The following is a 13,883-nucleotide window of genomic DNA, read 5'->3' as shown; positions in this document are numbered from 1 at the left end:
TCGATGCAGCAGAAACATAGATTTTCCACCCTCCAAAAAATTTCGTCAGGTGGTATCTAATGAGAAGGTTCTGTACGCTATCTTCTGGGATTCCCAGGGAATGATACTGCCCCACCCTGAACTGGTCATACAATTACGGACGAGTATGTTCGTTCACTTTTGAATACAGAATTGTTTTGTCAAAATTGACTGAAAAACGACCGCAAATGGTAATTTCATCCTCCACATGGACAATGTACCACCACACCATGCTAATGTTGTGACCTCAATCTTGGATGATTAAGAACTGCTACACCCACCCTACTTACCAGACTTAGCCCCGCGTGACTTCTGGTTGTTCCTAAACCTCAAGGATTCTCTCCGTGGACGTAATTTTGCCGGTAGATCATCCCTGGGAAGCGCTATACCAATATTTGAAACATGCCCTCTAAAATGACTGTGCCACATGCTACACAAAATGGACGGAGCAATAGCAGCTGTATATTAATAAAGAGGATGAGTTTGTTAAGAAATAGACACAGATTAGTTACCTGTATTTCCTTATTCCTGGAAATTAAAATGAAACAGCACGTACTTTTGGTGTGTACCTTATATTTAAATTGAACGAGTTTCACTGTACAGAACTTTTACACCATATGAACCGTATATGTTACAAACTACTGTGGGTCTAGGAAAAAGGGATCAAAATGAAAGTATTACATAACAAATACTTTCGTAGTTTTATTTCAATTGTACGTCCTGGCTACCCAACTATTATTTGGCTTATTTCTCTTTATCGTTACCTCCTCCTTTGTTTAACTGCACTGGTCTCTTTGTTTGTATTCCTCCTCTGAGAAATATTTTTGAGTCCACGTTTAACATTGTTCACCATTATGGTTTCTTCTTCCTCCCCCTCAAACAGTCCACTAATTTCCACAAGTCTTCCTCTTCCCTGAAATCTACTTCCTTTCAAAATTTTATTACTAACAAACAAATTTAAAAGGCCCCAGCTTTCTTTCTGGTTGTATTCTTTCTCATCTATGAACCCTTCTTCTAAAGCCCACACTGCGTTTCGCACTTCAATACGTAATCTCTCAGTTTCTTCTAAGCTTACATTTTTGCTCACATTAAGTTCTCGCTCAATAGGATTCTGAATATATAGTGCATGATACTCTGGCTTGATTATCGACTTCCCGGACACTAAACTCATTCCTTTTTCATCGAAATCAAAACGAGAAAAAAATACGAAAAATTCCTTAAGGAGATCTTCTAGACTTTCCTTGTTATCTGTTGGTTTTAAAGTACTTATGTCTCTCAAATATGTACAGTTAATACCGTCACTGGTGGTACGTTTGTCTTTCGAACCTTTAAAGAAACAACACAGATTGAGAAATACAATCTACATAACCTTACATACAATCTACATAAGTTTAAATAAAAGCATGCAATACATCTAAATACATCATCATCTTGTGACAACATAAAAGATATGTTTAAAAAGTAACAGGACATTGTTTCCAGCCAAAAGTAAGGAATGGAGGGTAGTTTCCATGGGCAGGACGTTGATGGAAGATGTCAGGTAACGACACAATCCGGCTCAGTTGCTTCTGAGCTCCTGCTGAGTGGGGATCACGCCCAGAGTGAACAGAAGTATGGTATCAAGTTTTGTGTGAAACTGAAAGAATATCGCCGATACCTGAATTCTTCACCTTAACAATGCGTCGAGTCACATGTCACAACACGTAAGGGATTTTCTGACAAAGTACAACATGGCAACGCTTCTCCAGCCTTCCTACAGTCCAGACCTCGCTCCACCCCATTTTTCTCTTCCCTGGTGCCTGACAGAACACTATTATGGGACGTTGAAAGAGTGTAAACAGCTTCCCACCCAATAGCTGAAGAAGATTCCGGTTGCAGACATCCAGGGAGTGTACAAAGCGTGGCGGGAGAGCTGGCAACAGTATGCTGACGCAAAAAAATCTTATTTTGAAGAATTTAAACCCATGTACATATATCTGTAATAACTATTTTTTCGCGAATCTATTCCGATACTTTTTGGAAAGATTTTGTATAATATTCAATAGTTTATGCATTTATAAAGAAACTAACGAAGATACCTTTAGATCACTATTTGTTTTCAAAACTTACGTTCTGTGTACACTGTAGCGACTGACCCTGAGGCGATAACAAATGGGACGTTGATTTTTCATTGGGTAAGAGACTAGTAGCCGCTTAGTAATAGAGTGCTCACTTTATATGCTACAAGTCCCTGGTTGGATCTTAGGGTATGAAAGTAAATGGTAGACAACATCAATTTCTGGGTTTTCACGTGCTTCTTCCGATTTCTATAATTTAATATAGATCTAATTAAAATAGTTTTTAGTTTAATTCCCACTTTTATATTAAGAAACAATTAGCACTGTTATGTGTACATCACGTGAAGGAGTTTGGTTTGTATGGAGTGATATTTTTTCAATACTGAAACCGGAAGTGGTAGTAATTTCTTCTGGTTTTAGTCGAGATACTAGAGTTGAGATGTAATATCTTCTTGGGACGCTTAATTGATGATAGAAAACAGATTTTCTCCGCTTCCACTCTATAGTGATCATTTGCTTCTTCTAGTTTCAATAGGTATATAAAGGAGGAGATGGAATGTATGCTTGGGACGCTTAATCGATTGCACAAACCGGTTCTCGGTATCTATTATCGTTGTTGCTCTACACTGATTAACGTAAAAACAATTTTCTACCAAGTTTCTCGGTATCTATTACGGTATTTGCTCTACATTGATCAACGTAAAAATAATTTTCACCACCTCCTGTAAATAGAGCCTCCATCAAAGAATTCGATTTCTAACTTCTGACTCTCTACATTCTGACCAAATTTGATGGTGATTCATCAAATAGTTCTTGATCTTTTTTTCTTTCTTCCGGACAGGGTAAATTTTATAAAAAAAAGTTTTGGTAACTTCTCTAAACTCCTTAAAAATTACTTCCCCCAAAAGTAATGGAAAAGTAATTTTCTATGAATATTGAGTACGCATTCTTATTAAATCAAGTAGGAATCCCATGTCCATATCCTGCATGATTACAGGACACAGATGATAAATGCGAAACAATGGTGACGGGAGGATTGGTAATGTGAAAAAATGGAACATATTAGAAAGAACACTAGAATTCACGAAGACAAATTATCCACCAAAAATTCAAATGGCCAAGAAACGAACCACGAAGTCGTAGCATCAGAGAAGTTCTCTACCAGTGAGCCACCATTTCTCTTTCAGAACTCAACGTCCAATTTGTATTGTCTCACTAACTTTTTTTTCGAACAAAAATCCTTACATGTAGACATGTGGTATGTGTAGAAAAACAAAGTATAGAAATCGAAGTATTATAAACTCTCTCAAGTATGTGCATGGTATGTTTAATAATTACTGACTTCTATGTGAAAATATTTTCCATTTCTCCCAGAATTGTACTTAGTACGTTCACGACAATTACCGTGTAAATGAAGATCGTACGGTTGGCAACATTACTTCAGCAGCAATATTAAGAGAAAACATGAAATAAGATCTGAACGCATTCTACTGAAAAAGACGAAAATAGCAGAAGACGATATATCTTGTTTAATTTCGCAGTTAATAAGACGCTACGAAGTCACAGAATATTAGGTTGCTGGGAATTAAATGTTCGTTTTGACGTCTGGTGGGAAACTGAGGTTAGCAATACAACACAGGGATGGTTTAAAGTCGAATAAAGTAGAATAATAGATCAATGTTCTGCAAAATTACGATAAAATAAATAAAATAAAATATCCCCTTATGTTGTATTGTAGAGAATTATACTCGAAAATGCTTAAAAACTGAGGATTTATAGGGTGAGTTCGCCACTAGTCGACCGCCATCCAATAGTCGACCATTTTTGCTTACTATTGTGTATATAAAATATATATATCTGTGATTCACGATAAAGCTCGCATCATATACCACCAATGGCATTTATTGTTTCACTCTCCCTTGGCCAGCTGGTTTTCTTTAACCAAGAAATTTCGACGTATCTGTAAAATTACGACTCAAGTGCGCAGTTTACCACAGCGTGTAATGAGAATCTTGTGTTCCTGTTGTTTTTCGTTTTTCTGAGGATATAGATAGTACATGAGACAAGAATTTTTTTTTCACCTAACTAAGTTAGTCTAGAAGCTGTATCAGCATAATTTTTCAATAACTCGAAAGTATTAAATGATAAAATACGCGTTAAAATGTGGTAGAAATTTGGCACTTTTTCTTTCCCTTACAAACCAATTGTCGACCAGGGGTGTTCGATTATTGGATTATTTGAAGAGTGCGCCAAATTGCTTCAAATTATTCCTTGTTTGGTATTAAGGTCTGTTTTCCAACATGCATGTATAAACTTTTCGATTTCGTGACATATTCTAAAACTCGACCGCCTGTTTCTCATGTTGGTCGACTATTGGAATATTTCTTACCACCTGTCGACCGCACTGTCTCATGCTGTATTTCGCGTTTTGCTGACTAGAATTCGTTTAGTAGCATTTAGTGTTGTAAAGAAACGTTTTTTTTTCTGTGAAGTTTTTTTCAATAAAAAACATCGTTCTTTTTCATGTTTTTTTTCAAATGTCTGTCTTTTTTCTGGCAACTATTATTTATTGATTTATGTTGCAGATTATTGAAATAATCAACACAGAACTTGAATCGAAGCGACTCGTAACTTACAAATCGTTTGTTTCTTTGTACCTATACGAACAAAATTGTGTGATTATTCCTTTCGGACCCAGGTCATGTTTTCCTACATTTTCAGTTAGTGACTTGTTGCTCAGAAACCATTTATTCGATTGATATGGTTAAGGCTTTGTTTTTTAGAAAATGGATGTGGCTATGTTTTGGTGTAAGTTGTATTGCAGTGTTGCTAAAGTGTGGAAAATTGTTGAAGGAAATGTAGGGGTGAAAATTTACAAAAAAATTATCTAACCGAATTTCAAAATTTTTGCATCTAGCACCACTGCTGCCATATGGGTTCAAGTCACCAAAAAAAATCTTTGGTATGTTGACAAGGTACAGTGAAATCCTGAAGTCGCTGGCTTCCATTCAAAGAGGAAAAGAAAAAATTCTCTGTCATCATACACATGAAATTTTGACACTTTTTACGCCTGAGAAGCAAAAATCAACAGATATGCCGGGGCTACAGCTTCTCTAATTATCCTATTGAAACTTTTTATGGTGCGTTCTGTAGGGCAAAGAGGAAGCTTTCAGGTAGTGGTACGTTTGTTGCAATGTAGCCAGCAAGAGGGTAATAATAGAGGGAAAAGGGAAATTTTCCGAATTTTTCACCTAAAATCTGGAATTAATTGTTTTGGCTGGAAACACTGCCATCAGACAGACCAAAATTATCTGAAAATAAACCTTAATACCCCAAGAATATATCCTACAAGTATCATGGCGATATCCAACAAAGTAAGCATAAAATTTAAAAAAAAAATATCTCATTCTACCTCAGAAATTCACCATTTTCTTACCATTTGTATAACATGGTTTATTATAAACCTTAACTGTACTTCCCCTAATTATTCTAGTGAAACTTTTTATGGTGCGCTGTGTAAGTTAAGGACAAGGCTTTTAGACACTGGTACGTTTGTTCTAATGTAGCTAAAAAGAGGGAAAGAATAGAAGCAAATAGAGAGCTTTCCCAAAATTTCCCCTAAAATCTGGAATAAAAATTTTTTGTTGCTGACAACACTGCTACCAGACAGACATAAACTATCTTAAATTAAACATTGGTACACCACTAATATATCCTACGAGTATCCCACACAGCACAATACACGTATAGTACCCGCATAGTAAATGTACAATTGCACGGATGCAACATGTGCATCATCTGTATAAATGCACGCCTGTACATATGATCCACATATACGTCACAGGTCCTATTCAACATCTTCACGTGCGCAGGACATGTGCAATGCACACATACACGTCCCGAATAAATGATTTACACCTACCGTGCAGGTGATTTACAAGTAGCACGTATTCGATTTACATGTAGTTCACAGGTGCTTTACACCGCGGTGATTTATACGCAGTACCCAGATGATTTACATGTAGGACAGAAGTGATTTGCACGTAACACATAGGTGATTTACAAGCAGTATTCAGATGATTTACATGTACGACAGAGGTGATTTACACGCGTACCCAGGTGATTTACATGTAGGACAAAGAAAATTTACACGCAATACTAGCAGATGACTTACATGTAAGACACATGCGATTTCCTCGTAGTGCAGAGGTGATGTAAAAGCATATTCGAGATGCAACGAAAAGAAAAGAGTTTATATATTTGGTGTCTTACGCAGTAACACCATCTATAACACGAAAGACATCACCTTCAGAGTATATTACAAGTAACTAATTATTGTAAGTGAGAATTTTACTTTTGGAGTTTATTATTTGCAACGAGTAAAGCTTTAGGTAGTATCTTTGACATGTTTGCCAAGTAACAAATAACGCAACATATTCTGCTGTAATCGGTCACGAAAATAATTTTGTAAACCTATGAACTGTCTGGCAGTAGTTATCAGTACAGTGATGCCACCTGTTGATCTTATATCCTAGCTCAGCGGACGTTATGGAGTTTTTACAATCATTCAGCTGTCATTCGTCGAAAATTCTCTATAACTCGGCCTGGAGGAAAAACGACACCTACTAAAAATGAAGGTTACTTTATATTGTTGATGAGAATGAGAGTAAAAGAATGAAAGTAAAAGTATACACTTGCGCGGTATTATGGACGTCTCATACACACGTGCAGTAGCCGTGCAAATGCATATGTGTACATAACGGCTTAAGAACGGGTTATATAAATGTGTGCTTCATCCATACAAATGCACATGTGCACATAACGGCTTAAGTACGGGTTCTGTACGTGCGCTGCATCCACGCAAATGCACATGTGTATATAACGGGTTAAGCACGGGTTATATAAGTGTGTGCTTCATCCATGCAAATTCGCATGTGCACATAACGGCTTAAGCACGGGTTCTGTACGTGAGCTTCTTCCACGCGTTATATAAATGCGTGCTTTATCCATGCAAATGCACATGCACGACTTAGTCACTGGTTATGTATGTGTGCATAACCCACGCAAATGCACATGTGCACATACGCGGGTTATGTATGTGTACTTCATCCACCAAATTCACGTGTACGGCTTATGCATAGGTTATGTATGTGTTCATCATCCACACAAATGCACATGTGCACATGTACGGTTTATGCATGGATAGTGCACATGTGTCGTACACGTACGTGTTGTCTGGGATTATGGCGATATTTAATGAACTAAGCTTCTAATTACCAAAGGGGAAAACTAGAAAAATCAAGGGTTACAACTTAAATACAATTTTTCGTGCGTCCCCTAATTACCCCATTGTAACGATCTGTACCCACGTTTATTCAGTAGGAACAAATGTTCGATTGGCGTAAGCTGACTTGTACTCGGACGTATAGGTACGGATTTATAAACAAAAATTTCGAATTTTTTGCCGAAATTTAGGGAAATTTTAATTTCCCTGATTGGCAACACTGCGCGCAGGCCCGTCCAATTAATGTCAACAGTTAGGTATCTATCTGAGGTATCCACCTGACAAGTCTTAAGGAGGTCTCTCGACAACGAAGGAAGCTACAGGGAAAAATGTAAAGGAAATTCGAAAATTCTCGAATTTTTGACTGGGGTGAAATTTGAGAAGGGAATTCGACACCAGAAGAAAAAGAAATTAATATGATAAACTAAGGTCTAACCATATTTGGCAAATATAAATATCCCGATATCTTAATTAGTGTCCACACAGGAGCAGATTAAAAAAGTGACACACCTGTGTGTGCCACTTTGGCCACCTGGGTCCGAAAGGGTTACGAGTGCACGTTTGATTACATTTTTTTGACTACTAACCCGTGTTGTTGTTGTAGTTATAGTCTCGACTAATAATAACATCGTTTTCGTGAACATAACTTCACAATAACTCTCCTTTTTACATCTTACTTCCAACACTGTTGGTGAGAAATGCAGGGAGTTTCAAAATGAATATCGAGGTTTTAAGTCTTCGTAGTACTTATTACATTTTACGTACAATTATAAATAATATATCAAGTAAAAGTGCACCTCAAACAGTCTTTGCTACAAGAGTTCGATGTGAGATTCATTCGTCACATGGCACAAATCTAGTCGATAAGCAAGAAAGGCAGATAAACTTTCCGCCATATGGCACAAAACACATTCAATGTAGGGGAGTCTCGCTTCAACTGTAATATCTCCTGAGGATTTGCTGACGGCCAGATGCAAACATTATGAGTGTTCACATTAGCTCTTAGGTGAAATGTCGATTTGTCACTGAAGACGACACGATCCAGAAAATCTTCATTGTTATGCAGCAATATTTCACTTGCGAAATTGGTACGTAAACCGTAGTCTGTAGGCTTTAGACCTGTAGCAACTGCAAACGATAAAGACGCAGTTGCAAACGTCTCCTTAATATTCTTCACACAGACGGTTGCACTGTAACTACAGATTCAGTCTTTATTAAAACACAATAAGCTTTCAGCTCTCTAGTCTCCATCTTTGCTACTTGCTCTTTCTAACGGCAGACAGAAGAAACAATGCATGTGCATGCGTGCGTACAAAACTGTTTGAGTTGCTTCACTTCATATAATATTTATAATTGTAAGTTAGTTGTAATAGATACTACAAAGTTTCAAAACCCTAATATTAATTTTGAAACACCCTGCATTACTTCAAATTGTGTCGTCCTATTTCATGTCTTATATATATATATATATATATATCATACTCCACGCTCACAGTTTTTGTCCACGAAGTCCAGGGATATTGTGCACCAGAGATAGGCTACAAATATGGCTCAGCCTTAGCTGAAATAGAACATTCTAGGTGTCGTCTTCAATAGGACAGGGCATGTTTTCAAAACGAAGTCAGAACAGAGCTTAAAAGGCTACTTCAAATTGATAAACTATCATACTTCTTCCTTGGCGTCCTTGTTCCCCGAACATTACGCCTTGTGATTTCACCCTCGGTGAGCATTAGAATTTACAAGTCACGCTTACATGATCATCATATGATCTGCAATTACGCATCATAGAAGCCACTGAATCAGCGTTTGTTATATGTGCTACAATATGTACGATAAGAATTTAACAAATGGTCTGATGTCATGTGGAACTTCACAAATGATTTGATGTGGAAAGCAAATTTTATGTGAAACAAATCTTCTTGTTTCTTTTTCCATTTATACCTCTTATGTACTACTATGAGCAAAATAAATGACGCGTCTCTTTATTTTGAAGTTTTTTGAAAATATCTCCGTTTTCTTTATATGTTCGAAATTTCGGAAGGCTTCCCCAGCAGAACAGGTTAATAACAAACCCGTTTTTAATATTTGTGTTAGATATTAGCTTAAAATAAAGAAATTAGAAGCAAAAAACATTAAATCGACAGAAATCTCGAGAATTGCCAACTCTGCTAAAGTGGGAAATTTTCAAGAACGCGAGGGAATTCTGCAGTTCAACACGAAGCAGCGACATCTATGTCATTGAGAGAAGCGTGGATTAGATCTACAAACGAAAATTTTAACGAAATATTTCTAGTATGTCTTATTATATGCATTATCAGCGAACTCCAAATATATGAATCTATGCTAAGTATTAACGTATAGATAGTGCAAATAGTGGAAATTACCTATGGAAAAAGACGAATTGTTAGCCCAATCGTAATGAAAAATCGTCTTTACTGTAGAACAGGTTCAGCTTACGTAAGAGAGCACATAGCTCAGTTAGGTAAAGCAACGAGTTTGTATACCGAAGGTAGACGGTTCGAATCCCGTGGAAGTTCTGTTGTCATTTTTATCACTAAGGTTATTTTATTTATTTTTTATTTGGGAAAGAATCAAATTGTAATATATGTGTAAAACTCATGACGATACCAAAAAAAAAAAAAAAAAAAAAAAAAAAAAAAAAAAAAAAAGAGAGAGAAAATATCGTCGCATTTGCATTAGTGTCTCTAATTTTTGTTTGCAAACAGATTCGTAATTATTTCCCCTGTGCCCTGTGCTCACTGATGCATAACGAATGTTTTCCAGTAAATGTTAATTCTAATTTGGAGAATTTTATAGTTTCACAATATTTCTCACTACATAGTCTTCTATCTACGTGTTTGGATATTTTGATAACAGATTTCCCTATTAAATGTTTAATTTTCTCTATAAATATTTGTCTTAAATTGAAATTGTTTTGAATTTAATACATAAGCAAAGTTGCCCGAAGGAGGGGAGCTCAAGTAATAGATATTCTACGCAACCTATTGTAGAATGATGATGCTTCTTACCTTCAGCACATAATCTTAACGTTAGAGAGTCAGAGAGAGAAAAATCCTGGTTTTTCCTCCTCTATGACCACCCATCTTAAACCTCTACATATCATTGTTCGTCTCACATAATTTCGGCTCTCCAAAGACATTCATATTTATTATTATTATTATTATTATTATTATTATTATTATTATTATTATTATTATTATTATTATTATTATTATTATTATTATTAATGAATATGCCACCCTTACATAATGTTGTAATTTTACACATCTTAGTTTAAAGTGCTTTCTTTAGTAATAATTTGAGCAACCACGTCACAAAATTTAAAATGTATGAGGGGCCACGACGTTTTATTTCCCCTCCTCTCTTTTCAGCACCCTCCAACAGAAGGTATATAATTTCTGAGAAGCAGGGCAGACAAAGTGAATAAGAAATATATTTAGAGCATCCTTTCCTCCTTCGTGAATGTAATATCACGTAGCATTTTTTATTCTACTGAAGACGACCCTAGGCCGTTATGGTTAGGTAACAAAAGAAATACCTAATATATTTATAGCGCCCCTTATCTGTAATATTACCTCTTCTTTATTTGTTCGAGGCTTCCCTACACAACCAAGGGTGACAAAAAGAATAGGAAAAGTGTCTAAAGATTACAAAAGACTTTATATTTTGTCAGAAACAAGGCAGTATATACACAACATTGCTTTCGTTAACAAGTGTTTCACCCTTGAGTCGCTTATAAAATTATGCAGAATAACTTTTGCCGATCATTGTTCTAGAGGGATTTGTCCAGGATGGTTTGGTGTCGAGCTAATAAGGATAAGTATATTTATTTACATCACTGTTAAAGAAATAGCAAACTTTCTGAAAGGAACTTACTTAGGAAACAGATCTTCCTTCTACTTAGCCAGAGCCCACTCTGAAAAATTGCATCTGGCATTCTGAGTGAAAGTTCTATGGGACTATTAGAAAAATATATTCCCGTTTTTACGCTGATGGTAGAATTTCTTAAACAGTTATTGAATTACGTTCGAAGGGTAGGCGTAAATAGCGCCCCCGCAACAATGTGGCGTGGGGACCGCACAAGCTGCAAGGCCAAAAAATATACAGAAAGTACGCAGGGGCGGAGCAGGCCAAATTTTCACACGGGCAAAGTGACTTTTTGGCGCCCTTCCCCTAGTAGTAGCCTATATTTTACATTTTATCATAGTGTTTTTAATAGTTTAAACCAGGAGCGTCATTTCAGATTTTGCTTTGGGGGGGGGGGGCAAGACCTCTTGATATAAGTAAAATTTCGCGTTTTTCACTGATTTACTACTATTCTAATGATAAAATCTATATACATCTCAAACTCACGGGGGGCAAATGCCCCTCCCTGCCCTCCCTAAATGACGCCCCTGTTTTAAACCCATTTTCAAAAAGAAATCCATTACCTAGGAAAAGTTCACAAAGAATATGGCCCGCTATAAACAATACCAACTCCACCCCCCCTGGTCTAGTGGCTAGCACGCCTGCCTTCTGTGGTACCGGGTCCAATTCCCGGTGGATTACTGTTGAACGATAAAAGTGGTTCGGATTCCACTATAATTAGTATCCACATCTCCCTTGCCCATTAAGGCATAACCGTGGAACGCTAAACTCAAGCAAACAAACAAACAATACTTAATTCCCGGCACTCTTTATTCTACATGCCATCTCTCAATTTTTCGATACAGCCCCCTTAATACTATGAAACTCTCTTCTTCCATAGTGAAATGGAAAAAGATCATATAATTGCCACTACTTTACAAGAATATAAACCAAAAACGTCAGTAGAAAGCACATTATAAAATTTACTTTTTGAGGCTCGTTTTGGCGCCCCTCTTTCTCTGGCGCCCCGGGCAGTCGCCCGGCCCTTAGTCCGCCCTTGAAAGTACGGACGCATAACTAAGGACTGCGGAGGAGAGGTTAACCTTCATGTTATGCCACTGGTTTGACGTGTTTGAAATGTTCAGTAAGTGATCAGTTGGTGAAATAATTTCGACGGTTACTGATGTTTAAAGTTTAGCTAAGACAAAGCTACCTAATCAAATACATTTGATATCGCGATGTCACAATTTGATTTTCCTCACATAAAAAAGATAAAAACAATAGTAATAAAAACCCTTACTCGTACTGGGCTCCTAACTAACTAACAACCTAATTCTTACAGACTAGTTGCTCTGACCAACTGAGTTTCGATTTCTTACGCGAAAGAAGTCTGTTATATTAAGAGGCATGCTTTTCATTATCAAAACTGTTCGAAGTAATACGAACATGGCTTAAGAACAGAGACGGAACTGAATTACCACTCGATTGACCTTGAGGGCAAATCACCAAAGCGTAGCAAGCAAGTTGTGTGCAGTATTCTTATCTGCCAGTCATGCTTGTTCGTAGGAGTAATATGTTACAAACCTAACCTTTCGATAGAGCACAATGACAGAGAATCAAAATTAATGAATTCTTGCCCTTGTGAACTTGGGATACCACCATGTGCAATAAAACTGTCGCGTCTTCTGAAGTGATATTTTATCGAAAAAAACTCGTTTTCCTTTATATATCCGAAGTTTTTGAGGGTTTCAAAATGAGGAAACGTTACTGACAAACAAGGACGCATTTAGGGGTGGGTCCAGGTGGTCCGGACTCCCCTCTGAAATCCCAACTTCTCTGTAAATTTAGCCTAAATTTAAGGATTATCTTTTAAATTTTATTATAATTTATCCTAATATTGAAGTCGGACTTCTCCCGAAATAAATTACTGCATACGTGCCTGCTGACAATTTTCAATATATTCCTTAAATAAGTAAAATAACTAAATTAGGAGCAAAAAGCTTCAACACGGGCTAACTTTTGTCCACTGCCAATATTGTTAGAAGGGATATTAATAGCAAAAACTGCTAGGCAATGCTGAACCTTGGAACTTCACTCCGAACAGCAAGCTTATTATTGAGAACTACATATGAAACATTTTATCAAAACTTATCTAGCTTTTACCTGGCATGAAATTATTATATACACCAAAATTCACTCTCCTAAAATGTGTATCTAAACATTGCTCCACGTATCTACGAAGCAATGAAAATTATTTATCGAAATATGTGAGCAGGGAATTCTAACAGCCAGCCATTTTATTTAAATCGTAGTAAACCCTGTAACCGGGCGTTAACGTGAAGACAAAGCTTGGTCCATTGGTAAAGTGTTGGAAGAATATAAACTCAATGTTCGTAGGTTCGAATCTATCCACTCACCATAACATTTTGTTCTTATGTGTAACGATGAAATAAGAAAGAAGTATAACCGTTAAGACAAAACTTCAACCAAGTCTGAAGAGAACAATACTAAAATAGTAATACAATGACTTCAACCAAAAATTATTTCATGAAGCGTTTGGACGAAATTACAGCTGTTAACAATTGCAGAAATAAAAACAGGCTGTAATGCAGTCTAGACTTCTGAATGCATTTACTTCCTGAAAACTTCCGTCTCGT

The 13,883-nt window shown here is 36.7% G+C and overlaps 1 protein-coding gene across 1 annotated transcript in view; it reads right to left on the bottom strand.

Annotated features, from left to right (window-relative positions):
• Positions 1-695: 695 nt before the first annotated feature.
• LOC145668466 (poly(A) RNA polymerase, mitochondrial-like) overlaps positions 696-13,883 on the bottom strand; it is a 53,308-nt gene continuing 40,120 nt past the window's right edge. Inside the window, exon 8 of the mRNA XM_081736380.1 lies at positions 696-1,344. Coding sequence (XP_081592506.1) covers positions 779-1,344 — 566 coding nt within the window. The 3' untranslated portion in view covers positions 696-778. The remainder of the gene's footprint in view (positions 1,345-13,883) is intronic.

This window comes from Thermobia domestica, chromosome 13 (genome assembly GCF_964235325.1).
Source record: "Thermobia domestica chromosome 13, izTheDome1.hap1.1, whole genome shotgun sequence".
NCBI classification, from domain to species: domain Eukaryota; kingdom Metazoa; phylum Arthropoda; class Insecta; order Zygentoma; family Lepismatidae; genus Thermobia; species Thermobia domestica.
The sequence above is the reverse complement of the archived record's forward strand: the minus strand, read 5'-3'. Positions and strand labels throughout refer to the sequence as shown.